The sequence below is a fragment of the Camellia sinensis genome, chromosome 1, assembly GCF_055761805.1.
Source record: "Camellia sinensis isolate YWXY chromosome 1, ASM5576180v1, whole genome shotgun sequence".
Classification (NCBI taxonomy): Eukaryota; Viridiplantae; Streptophyta; class Magnoliopsida; order Ericales; family Theaceae; genus Camellia; species Camellia sinensis.
The window spans coordinates 248459065-248472993 of NC_138961.1; the positions used below are offsets into that span (position 1 = coordinate 248459065).

Genomic DNA, 13929 nt, shown 5'->3' on the forward strand with positions numbered 1-13929 from the left:
AAATAAATAAATAAAAATCAAATGTGGCATTTTTTTTGTTTTGTTTTGTTTTTTTTTTTGTTGTTGGTTGAATTAAGTTCTCTCTCCCGTTAGTCAATGTTTGCTCTTTTTAACACCTTATCAATAAAAAATTATTTTGCTTGTTGGATACTAAAATTCTATATTTGGCACTATCCAATCCAGTTAAAAAAAGAATTAATAAATAGAAAGTAAATGATTCTCTCCAATCTTGAATGCAAATAAAAATATTCTATCATGAATTTTATTTTATTTTATTTTTGTTGTACTTTAAAATATTCTTACTTTATTTTCTACCTTAACATACATTAATAAAATATATAATTATTTGTATGTTTTTTTAATAAATTAATTTTTTTATAATATACAAATTAATGAAGACAAAATTAAGACAGAAGGAATATATAATTTTAAAATCATACTTCGTAAAGTAGCAATAGTATCATATTATTTCAAATTATTGCATAGAAATTCAGACGGTGGTCATATATTTCACTCTCGACAATAATAATGTAAAGGACCATGCGTCAATGACTCATGTCATGACCCCCTAAAAGTAAAAAATTACAGTATTGTGTGCACAACGCTCTCTCTCTCTCTCTCACACACACTCTCTTTCTCTCTCTAATAATAAGTTCATTCTTCTGGAATTTTTTTTTTTTTTTTCAAAAAAAAAAAAGGAATGTCGATCTGATTTCAATATCTCAGTCCTTACAGGAAAGAATATTACGCATGAGAGAGAGAGAGAGAGAGGGAGAGAGAGGGTACTAGTAGTAGAGAAGGGTAGTCGAATTCAAAAGAAAGAAAAAAGAGAACGAACACACAAGAGAGAGAGAGAGAGAGAGAGAGAGAGAGAGAGATGGGTGGGATGACGTCATCAATGGCGGCGAAGTTCGCGTTCTTTCCGCCAAACCCGGCATCGTACAAGATGGTGAGGGACGGAATGACGGGGCTGTTGGTGATGAGTCCGTTCCCACACAGGGAAAATGTGGAAGTGTTGAAATTGCCGACTAGGAAGGGGACGGAGGTAGTTGCACTCTACATTCGACACCCCATGGCTACCTCCACTCTTCTCTACTCTCACGGTAACGCCGCCGATCTCGGTCAGATGTATGACCTCTTCATCGAATTGAGCATCCACTTAAAAGTTAATCTCATGGGGTACTACTACTACTACTACTACTACTCTCTCTCTCTCTCCCCCAACATGTAGATTTCATATTCCTATGGTATATTCATGTGCGTCTATCTGCAGCTTTCTAACTTTTTCTTTTTTAATTTATGCAATTCCTTCATTCTTCCATCTGGGTTTTGTTTTCTTTTTAAGCTTTTTTCTTCTACTACTTTTTTTCTTCTTTTCTTTTAGTTTTGCCGTCATATTCCTGATTATATTGATTGGTCTTGGGAGCTAGAGAGAGATTGTGTGTGTGTGTGTGTGTGTGAGAGAGAGAGAGAGAGAGAGAGAGAGAGAGAGAGAGATGAACTCATCTCTACTGGTTTTTGAGGGTGTGTGTGATTTCGGTTGTCATTAATTATGGGCTTTCAATTTACAGGAAATGGAATTTTTTGAGTATCTTTGATCCGTTGATTTAATGGAATTGATGATGGAAGTTAGATGAAAATGGAGAATTGGGTTGATTTATGTCGCAATTTATCCTTTCTAGCATTAGGGTTTTATAGGAATGTATTCAATTTTTCTGCAAAATTATTTATTTCAGATTTTTCTTTATTTGGTAAGTTATTTGCAATTATCAAGTTCGTCATTGATCTGTCATTTCAGGGATCTTAATTCCAAAGTTAATGTTGTCTTCACATGTTTACAACATTCTATTTAGGGATTATGTTTATAGCAAAGGTTCAATTTTCTTCTTCCCTCCCTCCCTCCCCTTCCTCTTCTCTCCCCAACAAACCAGACTGTAAGAGTTGAGGAGCATTTTTTTTTTTCCACTCAATTAATGTCCAATGAAGATCCACCCTTCATTTAAGAAGTAACATGGGCACAGGACATTGATACGACATGATACGTGCACGTTGACACAATACTTTCTTAAAAGTCAGGACACAACACTATAGAGCTGCGACAACAACCGAACATAAATATTTTTATATATATACATGAAAATAAGAACGCCATTTTATATTTACTATATTAACATAGTCAGAAATATTAGTCATGACATTGAAAACTGAAAAGCTAAAAAAAGATTTTTGATTGGAAACAGTTTGTGATTGGATGGAACTGTTTAAGATTTTTGATTTCCCAAATTGAAAACTGATAAGCTAAAAAAAGAGGAGGGATAAACAGCTATAAATTCACATTGTTTTGGTAATCTTCAACTTGTAATGTGTTTCAATAGTGTCTTTGCTATATCTTCTTGCTTTCTTCACAACCATTGAATAGTGATTTCTACCTTTAAATTGTATCACAACCACTCATTGTCATCTCTCTATTTGAAAGAATTGGCAATATTACCTATAGCTATTTACCTTTATAGCGATGGCTTTACCTTTCCATTGAAGAGGTGGTTTTGGGGCTTCTTGATCTGCTAATCTTATTTCAAGAATCAGGATATATGTTTTTTTTAACAATTTAAGCAAAGTAATGGCACTTTGCTTATACATATTTGACTTTGTGCAGGTATGACTATTCCGGGTACGGACAGTCTTCCGGGAAGGTGTGTGACAATTGAATTTTTTTCTACATAACAGTTTCTTGTTAATTAAGTTATATGGTGCGACTTGTAGTGCCTAAAAGTGTCATCTACAGCTCATACCTTCCCTGTGTTGCAGCCAAGTGAGCAAAATACCTACGCAGATATTGAGGCTGTATATAAATGTCTTGAGGAAAGCTATGGCGCAAAGCAGGAGAATATCATCCTTTACGGTCAATCCGTTGGCAGTGGCCCCACTTTGGATCTTGCAGCTCGTCTGCCTCTGTTGAGGGCTGTCGTTCTGCATAGTCCTATACTTTCAGGCTTAAGAGTCATGTATCCTGTGAAGCGTTCTTATTGGTTTGACATATATAAGGTAACATTGATCTTCTTCAGAGCATCTGTCTATCTTAGTATTATGTTCACACGAAAGGTCTTGCATTTTGTCTAATTAAAAAGTGTTTGTGTTGACTGGGTGCAGAACATTGACAAAATCACATTGGTTAATTGCCCCGTACTGATCATTCATGTAAGTATGCAATTTTCAACATTTTGAATTTTAGAATTGCATATGATAATTGAAGAATCACACTTATTTGGCTTTCAGATGTAGCCGTGGCATAACTAGCATGAAGTTAGATGATATTTGTTTTTTGAAGTTGCACCATAGATGACTAGATTCATAGTCTGGAAATATTAATTTGTTAGCAAGCTCTTGGTTAGAAGTCATTCCTTCTTCTTCTTCTTCCCCTTTCCTTATTGTGTCATGTCATATGAAACAATGGATGTCAGTTTGACTGTTTCCCAGGTCCCCCCTACACTTGTGGCATCGCTTATATGCGACCATGGTTAACACTAACTTAGTTATTTTGTATTCAATATAAGAAATCAGGTTCCGAAGTTTTTGGCAAAGAGTATTAGAAGGAAACACACAGAGACCCCTGTCTACACTTGTGGCATCGCTTATATGTGACCATGGTTAATATTAACTTACTTATTTGGTATTCAATATAAGAAATCAGGTTCCGAAGTTTTTGGCAAAGAGTATTAGAAGGAAACACATAGAACTCTCTCTCTCTCCCCCGAACATTATGAGGTCAAGACATTTTGTTGGGATTTGTTAGACCCTAGAGTGTTTTATATCAAGCTAAATTTTGTGAAAATGAAATGTATGTTCATTAGTACATGCTTTTGTTGTGAAGATTGAGAGTACAAATACTCATTCGTGCATTTTTTTTTATTTTTTCATTTTTTACAAAATTCCATTAAAATTTATATATTCTTATTTTGTTTTCTTTTTTAAACCATTAAATAGGGAACTTCAGATGAGGTTGTGGATTGCTCTCATGGTAAGCAGCTCTGGGAACTGTGTAAAGAGAAATACGAACCACTATGGCTTAAAGGAGGGAACCATTGTGATTTAGAGCTATATCCAGACTATATAAGGCATCTGAAGAAGTTCATATCAACTGTGGAGAAATCACCTTCCCAGAGATACAGTTCCAGGAAGAGCACAGACCAGTTTGAGCAGCCTCGGAGGAGCACAGATGTTTTCGAGGCTTCAAGGAAGAGCACTGACCGGAGAGAGAAACCAAGGCACAGCACCGACAGGCCAGAAAAATTGAAAAATCAGTCCAATAATGCCGACAAGCTAGAAAAACTGAAAATCTCTTTTGACCAACTGGAAAGGTCCAGGAGAAGTGTGGATTGCATAGAGAAATCCCGGAAAAGCATTGACCACCAACTGGAAAGAGCTCGGAAGAGTGTTGATCGGTTGGATAGAATAAGAACTGGGTAATTTTTCCTACAGCAATTCTAAAATTCATGCTTGGGTTTGGTGATTCGTGCCTTTTTTTCTTTTTCTTTTTTTCTTTTTTTAATTTATGGTCTTCCAGCATTTTAGTTGGTTTGTGGAAGCTCTATAATGGCAAAAAATGAAATAGGGTGTGGTGTCAAAATGGGATTGTATCGAATGTATCCTTGCTCTTTTGCTTTTCTGACTTTAGATATCATCCTGTTTCCATGTTAATGCCTTTTTTTTCCCCACCTATTTTCGCTGAGTGCGCTGCTTGTACAATCACCATGGGAGATGTATAAATTTCCATTTTGGCCATGGAGGGAACAAAAATAAGATCGTACCGCTGGTCCTTTAAAATTTCGACACTAGGCACAAGATTTTCTGCAGACACTCCATGATTACTAATAATATGGTTCAGCACTTGCACATGATAGGTACTCCAAATTTGTCCAATGCCATATACAATAGGCAAACAAATCACATTTAATAGAACTGAAACACAAGATAAAAGGAACTTTTATAGGTTGATACTGTTGTCATTACACAAAAGAGAAGCATTAAACATGCTATCATGCTACATTTCGAACCTATAACTCACCGAGAGACCACCAAATGGTATATGAATCAAACAAGACAAATATAGCCGTAAAGTTCATACTTTGTAGCACAGGCCAACAAAGCTGACTACAACAAAGCTGACTACAACTACAAGTAGTTTAGTTTGAAATATGCTGTATGAATAAATATATAGTATCAATGGAAGAATCAGTAAAAGTGAGCAAAGCCTTCTAATAGGAAGAATTTGTGCTCACTGTTTTCAACTTTGGCTGTATTCGACTATGGATGTTGGTGGAAGACTACCGATGCAGATCTCATGCACTGTTGCGAATAGTGGGAACAACTCTAACCATCCCCGGTGGCTTAACACCTCGTAAACCTCTTTTGCTGTTGAGACACCCTTCACGAAAGGAAAAAAAAATGACAAGATCAGATAAACTAGGACACAACAATTAGCAGAACTACTAAAAGTACTGGTTGTCAAGAAAAAATTCGAAGCTCAACAAATAACTTGTTTATGGTTCAACTTCTTAAAATAATAGTTATTCACGGAAGATGTAGTATGCAAAACCCTGTGATTTCATCTATGAATATGAAGATGAAATTAGTTTTTGGAAGATTTTGGTAGAATATCCCTAGACACTGACACCACCAATCTTGTTTTCAAGATTCTGAATGTACACATTTTTCAAAACAATCTCGTTTTCAGCTAGAAGTGTTTCAGTCATCTCATAAACCTTGTTTGTACACATTTACTTTGATATGAATTCAAGCACAAGACATTAACCCTAGCAGTCTGCTATTATTTATTTATTCTTTAACTAATAGCAGTGCTGCTCTTCACTATAACTATTTTTGTATTTACCTGTAATTTCTGCCCCTGCAACATCTCTGCTTCAAGCTCATCAAAAGACCTGCAGATGAAGACCAACGAGGCCAAACATGATTAGTGATTAATCTCTACTAAAAGTTTTTGAGCACTAAATGGATCTAACAGATGCATACCTTTTCCCGCCATTCCTAGCAAAAGCCTCCGCACATTTCCTGTTTCTTCCCCCTACTGCCATATCAAAACAACATAACAAGGTTGCATGTTTCTATCATGAGCAACCGATGTTATGAAGGCAAAATTTGTAGAACTAGGAAAGCAAAGAAATCTATCTGGCTACTTACAGCAGGTTGTTATAAGGTCAGCCACACCACAGCTTTCGAAAAAGGTGCTATCCTTAACAGATGAGAACAGCAGCTTGGAAAAGGCCTTCATTTCTCTCAAACCAATTCTCATTATTGCAGCCTAGTAATCATAAAAACAGTCAAAATGCAAAATTTTCCGAAGGTAATGTGTTTGGACTTGGAACAATGAGTTTAAAGCACCTATGATTTTTTTTTGCCTTACCTTTGTGTTATTTCCCATCTCCAAACCATCCACAAAACCTGTTCAATTTTACATCAAATCGTTTCATTAACTCATAAAACATAGTAAAGAATACTTGAAAGCAAAACAAACAGTGGACTGCCAAAACCTGCTGCCAACGCCACAACATTTTTCAGGGTCCCGCATAGTTCAACTCCTGCCACATCTTGTACCTGTTTTCCCCCCCAATAAAACACACAAGTCAAAAAGTGCTAGTTTTTATTAGTGATACTGTGAACTTGTTTTGTTGCATTTTGACCAGTTATATATATACATTTTTTTGATAAATATTTTGACCAGTAATATTTTTATGGTATTGAGTTGAATAATAGTTTGCAGATTGTTAGGGATGTTAATGTTCTCTATACAATTCGGATACCTAGGGCCTACCAATTGAGGAACAAGGAGTTTTTGTACTCACAGCTGAGACCATGAAATAAGGAGTATTGAATAGCCGAACCCATTTCTCTGCTATCTCTCTGTTCTCTTTGTATCCAACTGTGGCTTCACTGAATTTCTCCACTGCAATCTGCATTAACAGTGTCTAATCTTTAGCAACTGATGTTCCAAATGGCCTGAGCAAGAATCAAGGTAAAACCAAAACAATAATCGGGCTCAATTACCTCGTTGGCAATATTTGCCCCCATCAAAACACAACAATTAACCCCAAGGTGTTCTGTTATGAGGGAAGAGATCATACATGGGCCTTCCCTCTTGACCTCCATTCCTTTGATGAGGGAAATTGCTTCTACATCTTCCCTTATCTTTCCAGATATCCTTTTGCATATACCTTCCATGAATTGATGTGGGGTCACAAAAACTAACATGTTTGCATCCCTGACTGCAAATTCTCCAATTAAAAGTCGTGACAAAAATATCATATATTCACCATGTTCTAAACTCTTATTTAGCTAAATAAAAATGGATAGGAGGGGACAATCAGCGCATGGAAACGCTCCCTAGGCGAGACCATAGGAGCCCCTACACAATGATAACCAACCAAAAACGGCCTAGATGGGCCCGGGCTACTCCATCATGGGATCGATGGTACTCTTTCAAGGCAGTCTTAAACCATAGACTCACCCCACCACCCTCGGGCGGTGCCACATGTTGTTATGAACTGAATTAATTTCTTAATAACCTCATTAATGAAGTGATGATAAATTAATAATTAAAAAAAAAAAAAAAAAAAAACAGTAATTGCAGAGACTAGGAAGAGTTTAGTACCTGCATGTTCAAGGTCTGGGACTGCAACAACATTGTTGCCAAGTTTTATACCAGGAAGATATTTAACATTCTCCTACGTGTGTAAATTAGAATAGTGATTATTACATATTAATATAAACATTAGCACATGAATAGGGTAAGAAATTGAGTAATTGGCAATGCATTATTACATTGGTTTGGTTGATGACCTCTGAGAGTTTGTCGCCGCTGGCCAAAACCTCCTCGTATACCCACATCCTCACTTCATCTAAATTTCAAATCCAAATTCAAACCAAAAAAAAAAAAAAAAAAAGTTTCAATACAATCATATTGATATGCGACATGAATGCGCAAGTGTAAGAATAAGATGAGAATGACCATGGAAGTTGGCTAGTTTAAGGGTGTTGGAGGCGATGAGCTTGGCGGCGACACTGCCCCAATTGCCACTACCGACGACTGTGACTCTAGATTTGTTGATGGGCACTTCATCTTGGGTTATAATAATATTGCTATCGTTGTTGTTAGATGAAGTTTCTCCGGCAAGGAGGGGTTCGTAGGCAGGAGCCATGACGAGAGAGTGAGAGACGGTGGTGGTGGTGGTGGTGGCGGCGGCGGCGCCGATGGGGATGAAACAGGAGGGAGCAGGGCGGAATGAAAGGAAGAGGAGAGAGAGGAATATAAGGAGGAGGAGGAGGGAGGTTCATTTGGGCGGAGAAGGCAGACATGCTTCGTTGGAATCAAGGTGTGTGATGTTAAATCTGGCGATCTACTCTACGAAAATATTATCAACACCCTGCAAATTGCAAACGACTTTTAACACAACAAAATGCTTCGGTAATTTTAAATGGGAAAAAATTACAAATCATTTTCAAGAATAATTTCAAATTAATAGTTTATTTTATCAAATTTAATAATTAAAGTTATAAGAGCATCTCCATATCTTCAAATATGGAGGACTCTCTCCAAAAAACAACTCCAATTGATCCTCCAAATATAAAGGGAGGATGAAAAAATGAAGGATCACTCTAAAACACTATTCACTCTTTTTTGATCTTTAATTTTGTCTTTATAACTTAATATGCATATTCAATATTTATAAAATTAGTTTCATTAAAAAGATGTTAACATTACCTTTAAAATGAGACCAATATTAATTATATTTAACAAAAAATTAAATAAAATAATTTAAATTTTGGAGAAAAATTGGGTAAAATTTGAAAGAAAAGTGAGAAAATGTTCAAATTTTTGAAGAAATAGAGATGTATGATTGGAGTTGTCATAAATAATAAGATCCTCTTAACTCACTTTTTGAATAAAAAATATTATTTTGTTCCTCTATATTAGAGAAATAGAGATGTATGGGTTAGAGATGCTCTAATTTTTATGAATTTACAATATTTTATGGAGTTATACCACTGATTTGTAATTTTTTTTATTTTAAATTCACAATTCCAATTTAAATAGTTTTATAGATAAAATTAGATTACGGTAAATATCTTAACTAAATATTTTTCAGTCATAAGAAAAATAAGTTAAAACAGTATAACAAATATATTCTCAATCATAATCAAATAATGTCTTTACCAACATCATAATGAGTCACGCTTAACATCACAAAAAGCATAAATGAAGCATATTACAAGATTATATGTATATTACTATAATATGAAAACTTCTTCAATCCACTCCTAAAATAATTAATAAGATAAAAAACGAAAACCAAGATCTAAAAAAAAGTAATAAAAAAATTAATTTTCTTAATAACAATTCTTCAATACATTAAATTTTTTTTAAAAAAAATTAAACTCCACGATAATAAAGAATAAATCACATACAAGTGCCTCTCGTGTCAAAATTTGATTCTTGTCAATTAAATCCTTTCGATAAAGATCATCAAAAATTTTAACAAAAATTAATTAGGTACAGCTCATGCAATCATTTTCAAAAGCACAGTAGTAAACCATTCGGTTTTTTGTCACTCTCTAGCCACCCACAAATGTCATATCCTCTCTCTACTCTCTAACAATAATTGCCATCGCCACCACTGACTGCCACAAAATTTTCAAGTGCAGACAACGGGCACATTTCTATCCTTGACGAACTAGGCAATTCAAGAAATTATTCCAGGATAATATTTCCCAGCTGGGAGTTATACCTTGCTAAAAAGAGACCTGCAATCTCAACAATAATATACCAACAATACCTACTACTACAAAAACAACAACAATAATAATATATTGATATTTGTGGAAATCTTATCAATATGCACTTGGTCCAAAAGATGCAATTTATTTTCAGAAAATGAATAATCAGAGTGAAAAAGATAGAATACATTTTAAATGTCAATCCAATAAATTGTTTGTATACACTCTGGTATAGAATTCAAAAAAAGTTGGTCAGATCCTCCCTTCAACTTGATGAGAAAAATGAAGGGTAAATCTGAAAGAAATGATCAGTGTCACATGGAACTCAAATAATAAAAGTGGATAGAAAATTTATTATCTTGCTTTCAGCCAGGACGGGCCATGTATCATATCGATTCAGTAATTGGAACAACGGCTGATTGGGCACTGACAGAGATGCAGAAATTCCCATTTTTTAAGGAGCTCTGTCAAAGGGTTTTGTATCATTGTAACAGACGTCCCAAACAGCTTCCATAGCATCTTTTGCTGCTGTTTCCGAGCAGTAAGGGTTACCAATCAGTGATTTCATAACTCTTCTTCTCACACAGTCCTACAAATGTCAGAATAAAGCAGGCAAAAGATATTAAAAAGAGTTCAAAGAAACTCTCTTGTAAATTTAATAGTTAGGTAACCATTGTAGACTTTGATTACAATATCTGCCTGTTTTTAGAACTCATCTCATAGTAAAGATTTCCACAAACATCAATATTCAGCAGAAGAGTTTTTATTTTTTTCCTTCATGATGCGTAAAACTCCTAATTTTTCTTGTATTACTGTTCATTTGGAATGGATTTGTTTCCCTACTGTGAAGCCTAACTTTGGAGAGTGTTTTATTTTAGTTAAGGGATTCCTTAGCATTAGACTACATTGAACTAGATTTGTCGCAAAGGGGTAGGGGGAGAGGGTGTGTTTAGTACGAAACCACATGTTGAAAAGATGGCAAGCAGTTATGAATTAACAAGTCACAGAACAAGCAATGCGAATGTGCAGAATGGAAAACAAGATATGTAATAATGGGTGTGAAACTCAAATGCAGGATACCTGAGAAGCTAATATTGAAGTTAGTTTTATTTACAAGTTCTGCAACCATTTGATTTGGTTTTCAAAGGCAACCTAGCTATGGCTGCAATTACCACTACTGGAACCACTCTTGGCTTCCAAAAAGTATCATTTCAACCCTCATTAGTTAATAGTTGCAAAAAAAAAGTACAAACATACTTTCTTAAAGTTAACTGTACCTTAACAAAATGCAGATCAAACCCAGTCCCTGAACAGTTTATCTTTATCCTAAAAGAATTATGAATTAAGCTGCTGCTTTTGAAACTCTCTCTCATTAGCAGACACATTGGTCCGATAACCAACTCGACCAGGACTAATTGCTCAACAGACCTTCTTAGAGAATCAACTCAAACATAGAAGGATAATAATACTTTTGTCTCTATTTCTCAAAATCTCTCCCATTAATTATGCAGGAGAACTTATTTGAGTGATGTAAGAATTTGCTTTCTTATCTTGAGGCCTTTATGCTGTGCATGTGCTATTGCTTTGATACTACCCTCGGGGTGAATCCTTGAGAAGCAAGTGATTTATATACTTGCTTTGAAAATTGCAAGGGAAACTCACCCTTCTCAAACACCAAGTTTTTTAACTTTCTTTCCTGGAAAGGGAACCTCTAAAAATAGTGCAACCATCCCATACAAATCAAAGATACAAAAAACACATGCTGGTTTGCATATGTATGCCTGGTATCATCAAATTCAAATAAATCTTACACAAAAATAAATGCAAAATAAACCAGTTGCTTTATTATTCAAGGGCTTCCATACTGTACACCATTGTGAAATTCTGTACAATCATGCCCTATAAAGTGGATAGGTGGTATCCTACTTGTAGCTATCTATCTTAACATGGGCATGTATTGTTCCACTTGGCCCGGCTTACAAGAAAAAAGAAGTAAAACACACATATAATTAGCTCAACAGTATAAAATCCATGATTTCCAACAAAAATTTTCACAACAAACAGATGTACCATTAAAAGGTACAGGGAAAGGATTTAGATTTTTAATGCAAAGATTGTCAAATGAGATGAAGCCAGCATGAAAACCTTAGAGATAAAATAATATGAACATCAAATGAAGAGAAAAATGAAAGGCGAAATATGAAATCTCAGACAGACCATTAAAGATTAAACTTCTTCCTCCCTTAAAAATTTCTCCCACTACCTTAAAAAAAGGGAAACATGTGTAGTTTTTTAAGAAGCTTTATAACCATAGACTGTCAAGGTGTATGGAATAAATAACAGGCATAGATTATTAAATATTGCAAGTTTAGTAAGGTAGACTGTAGAGATAAGTGAAATAGTATCGGAATCAAAAGTTTAATGTTTAAAGAATAGAATAAACTCACTTGCTCATGTCCTCGAATCTTCATAAAACCACGCAGTAATTCTCGCTTGTAGTGGCAATCACCACTTAAATGACCAGCCCGAATCTATTTCACATAGAAATGAGAATAATGAAAAGGATCTTATGATTTAAGAAACTCCAACAAACAAAATACGTGAGGAAAGAGTAGGCATAGTGATGCAAACCTCACTACAAGCATGATGGGCACAATTAGACCAGTCCAAGTTTGCAGCACGACAATCGTCATATGCATGAATGAGCTCATGGATAACTACTTGGTTCACGTCATCTTGGATGTTCATGTGATTGCTACATACCATTATCTAAGCACAAAAACATGAAAACAAAGGGTACTTGCAAATAAGATTGTCATTCAGCAAAAAGAGGATAAATACAGATCCTGTACAAAAGTTTTACAAATGCAGAGACAAAGCAAAAAATAAAAACTAAAAAAAAAAATTACATAAAGATATTAAATTCAAGATCAAGTACGCACTAATAGAAGATAGCATAGTCTGACATGATGACCCTATACATATATACTAAATTTTCAATTAGAAGATAGTTTTATCGGTTGAAAATTCAATTGCAGTACCCCACATTCCTTGACCTTGTGTGAGTGGTTTGTTCTCACACGGTCACAACTAACCATGGACTGCTATAAGGGGGCAGGCAAAAGATATTTTTACAGTTTTTTAACCTAATTATCCAGAACAAATTAGAGCGAATAACGTAGTATACTGAATTGCACAAATGTAGATTTGGTTGGCAAAATTTAGAGGTGTAGTTTCAGAAAATAATGCAAACTAAGTGAAATGAGGCAGAACGATAAATGCCATGAAAATTATGTTTTGTATCAGGTTGATGCCAAAGAATTCAAAAGTGCAGGTCAATTAACAAACCAGAAAGCATGGTCTCCACAATCCATAATATTGCACAAACAAGAGAACTAAAATCAAGACAAAATTATTAACAAAGAACGATCTGAAATCGATTTAGACAAGAAACTAAAAGCAAGTTTAACAAATTAAGATCAAATTTTGAAGCAAAAGATGTATTCAACCTGCACATGTAAATACATTTAACGGTATAAGGAAAGGAAGAAAGGCTTATGATTACCCCTTCGCCGGGGACGTAACCGCCACTGACCTCCTTATCGCAGTGGACGGCCGCGATGAACTTGTCCCCAAAACTGCATCCAGCTTTCTCCAAATGTTCCCTCAAAAATTTCACCATTGGAGCTGCAACAAAGTGAAGCAAGTATTTAAATTAGAAATGAAGTTGGTGAAAATTCAGACTCAAAACAAGCTGCAAAACCCTAAACCCTAGATGGATCAACTAGAAAGATAAACGGTGTGTGTACTTCTGAGACTTCTCCGGATCATGTCTTGGCACTCTTTCACCGTTCTTCCGCCGTTCACGGTGGATGAGTTTCCACCGGAAGCAGGTTTCCGGTCCGACTCTGCCGCCATTTGTTTTGTGTCTTGCAGCGTCTGGGAGTAGTAGTGTCCGGGTCAACGGCGGACCGGATTCTTAATGGATCCAACCGAAAAAAACACACCAGTCTAGGGAAAGCCCAATTCAGACCTAGATAATCCAATGGACTCATTTTCTGCATTTATAAAAAAAATTATTAATTTATATAAAATTACTCAAAAATAAAAATCTCATCAGTTATAACACATGAGTACACA

At 35.3% G+C, this 13929-nt stretch overlaps 3 protein-coding genes across 5 annotated transcripts; 1 reads left to right on the top strand and 2 right to left on the bottom strand.

Annotated features, from left to right (window-relative positions):
• The first annotated feature begins 498 nt into the window (after positions 1–498).
• Positions 499–4698, top strand: LOC114323104 (uncharacterized). Its single transcript, XM_028270588.2, has 5 exons — positions 499–1179; positions 2657–2693; positions 2809–3045; positions 3151–3198; positions 3985–4698. Exons 1-5 carry the CDS (start codon positions 878–880, stop codon positions 4465–4467), a joined length of 1107 nt encoding a protein of 368 aa, XP_028126389.1. The 5' UTR covers positions 499–877; the 3' UTR covers positions 4468–4698.
• A 251-nt stretch (positions 4699–4949) lies between these two features.
• On the bottom strand, positions 4950–8438 carry LOC114323103 (glycerol-3-phosphate dehydrogenase [NAD(+)]). Of its 2 annotated transcripts, none has more exons than XM_028270585.2 (11): positions 8024–8438; positions 7837–7913; positions 7667–7739; positions 7063–7280; positions 6861–6968; positions 6549–6612; positions 6422–6459; positions 6199–6319; positions 6031–6085; positions 5891–5939; positions 4950–5425 (listed from the first exon to the last, which is right to left on the bottom strand). In XM_028270585.2, the coding sequence occupies exons 1-11, from the start codon at positions 8211–8213 to the stop codon at positions 5285–5287; spliced, it is 1134 nt and encodes a 377-aa protein (XP_028126386.2). In that variant the 5' UTR covers positions 8214–8438; the 3' UTR covers positions 4950–5284. The 2 variants fall into 2 exon arrangements, with proteins under 2 accessions (XP_028126386.2, XP_028126387.2); XM_028270586.2 differs by having other exon boundaries at positions 7063–7229; positions 8024–8349.
• Positions 8439–9914: 1476 nt separating this feature from the next.
• LOC114323105 (mitochondrial inner membrane protease ATP23) lies at positions 9915–13842 on the bottom strand. 2 transcript variants are annotated; one of them, XM_028270589.2, is made up of 5 exons: positions 13599–13842; positions 13355–13476; positions 12421–12558; positions 12237–12320; positions 9915–10378 (listed from the first exon to the last, which is right to left on the bottom strand). In XM_028270589.2, exons 1-5 carry the CDS (start codon positions 13705–13707, stop codon positions 10244–10246), a joined length of 588 nt encoding a protein of 195 aa, XP_028126390.1. In that variant the 5' UTR covers positions 13708–13842; the 3' UTR covers positions 9915–10243. The 2 variants fall into 2 exon arrangements, with proteins under 2 accessions (XP_028126390.1, XP_028126391.1); XM_028270590.2 differs by having other exon boundaries at positions 13385–13476; positions 13599–13823.
• Between the last annotated feature and the right edge of the window lie 87 nt (positions 13843–13929).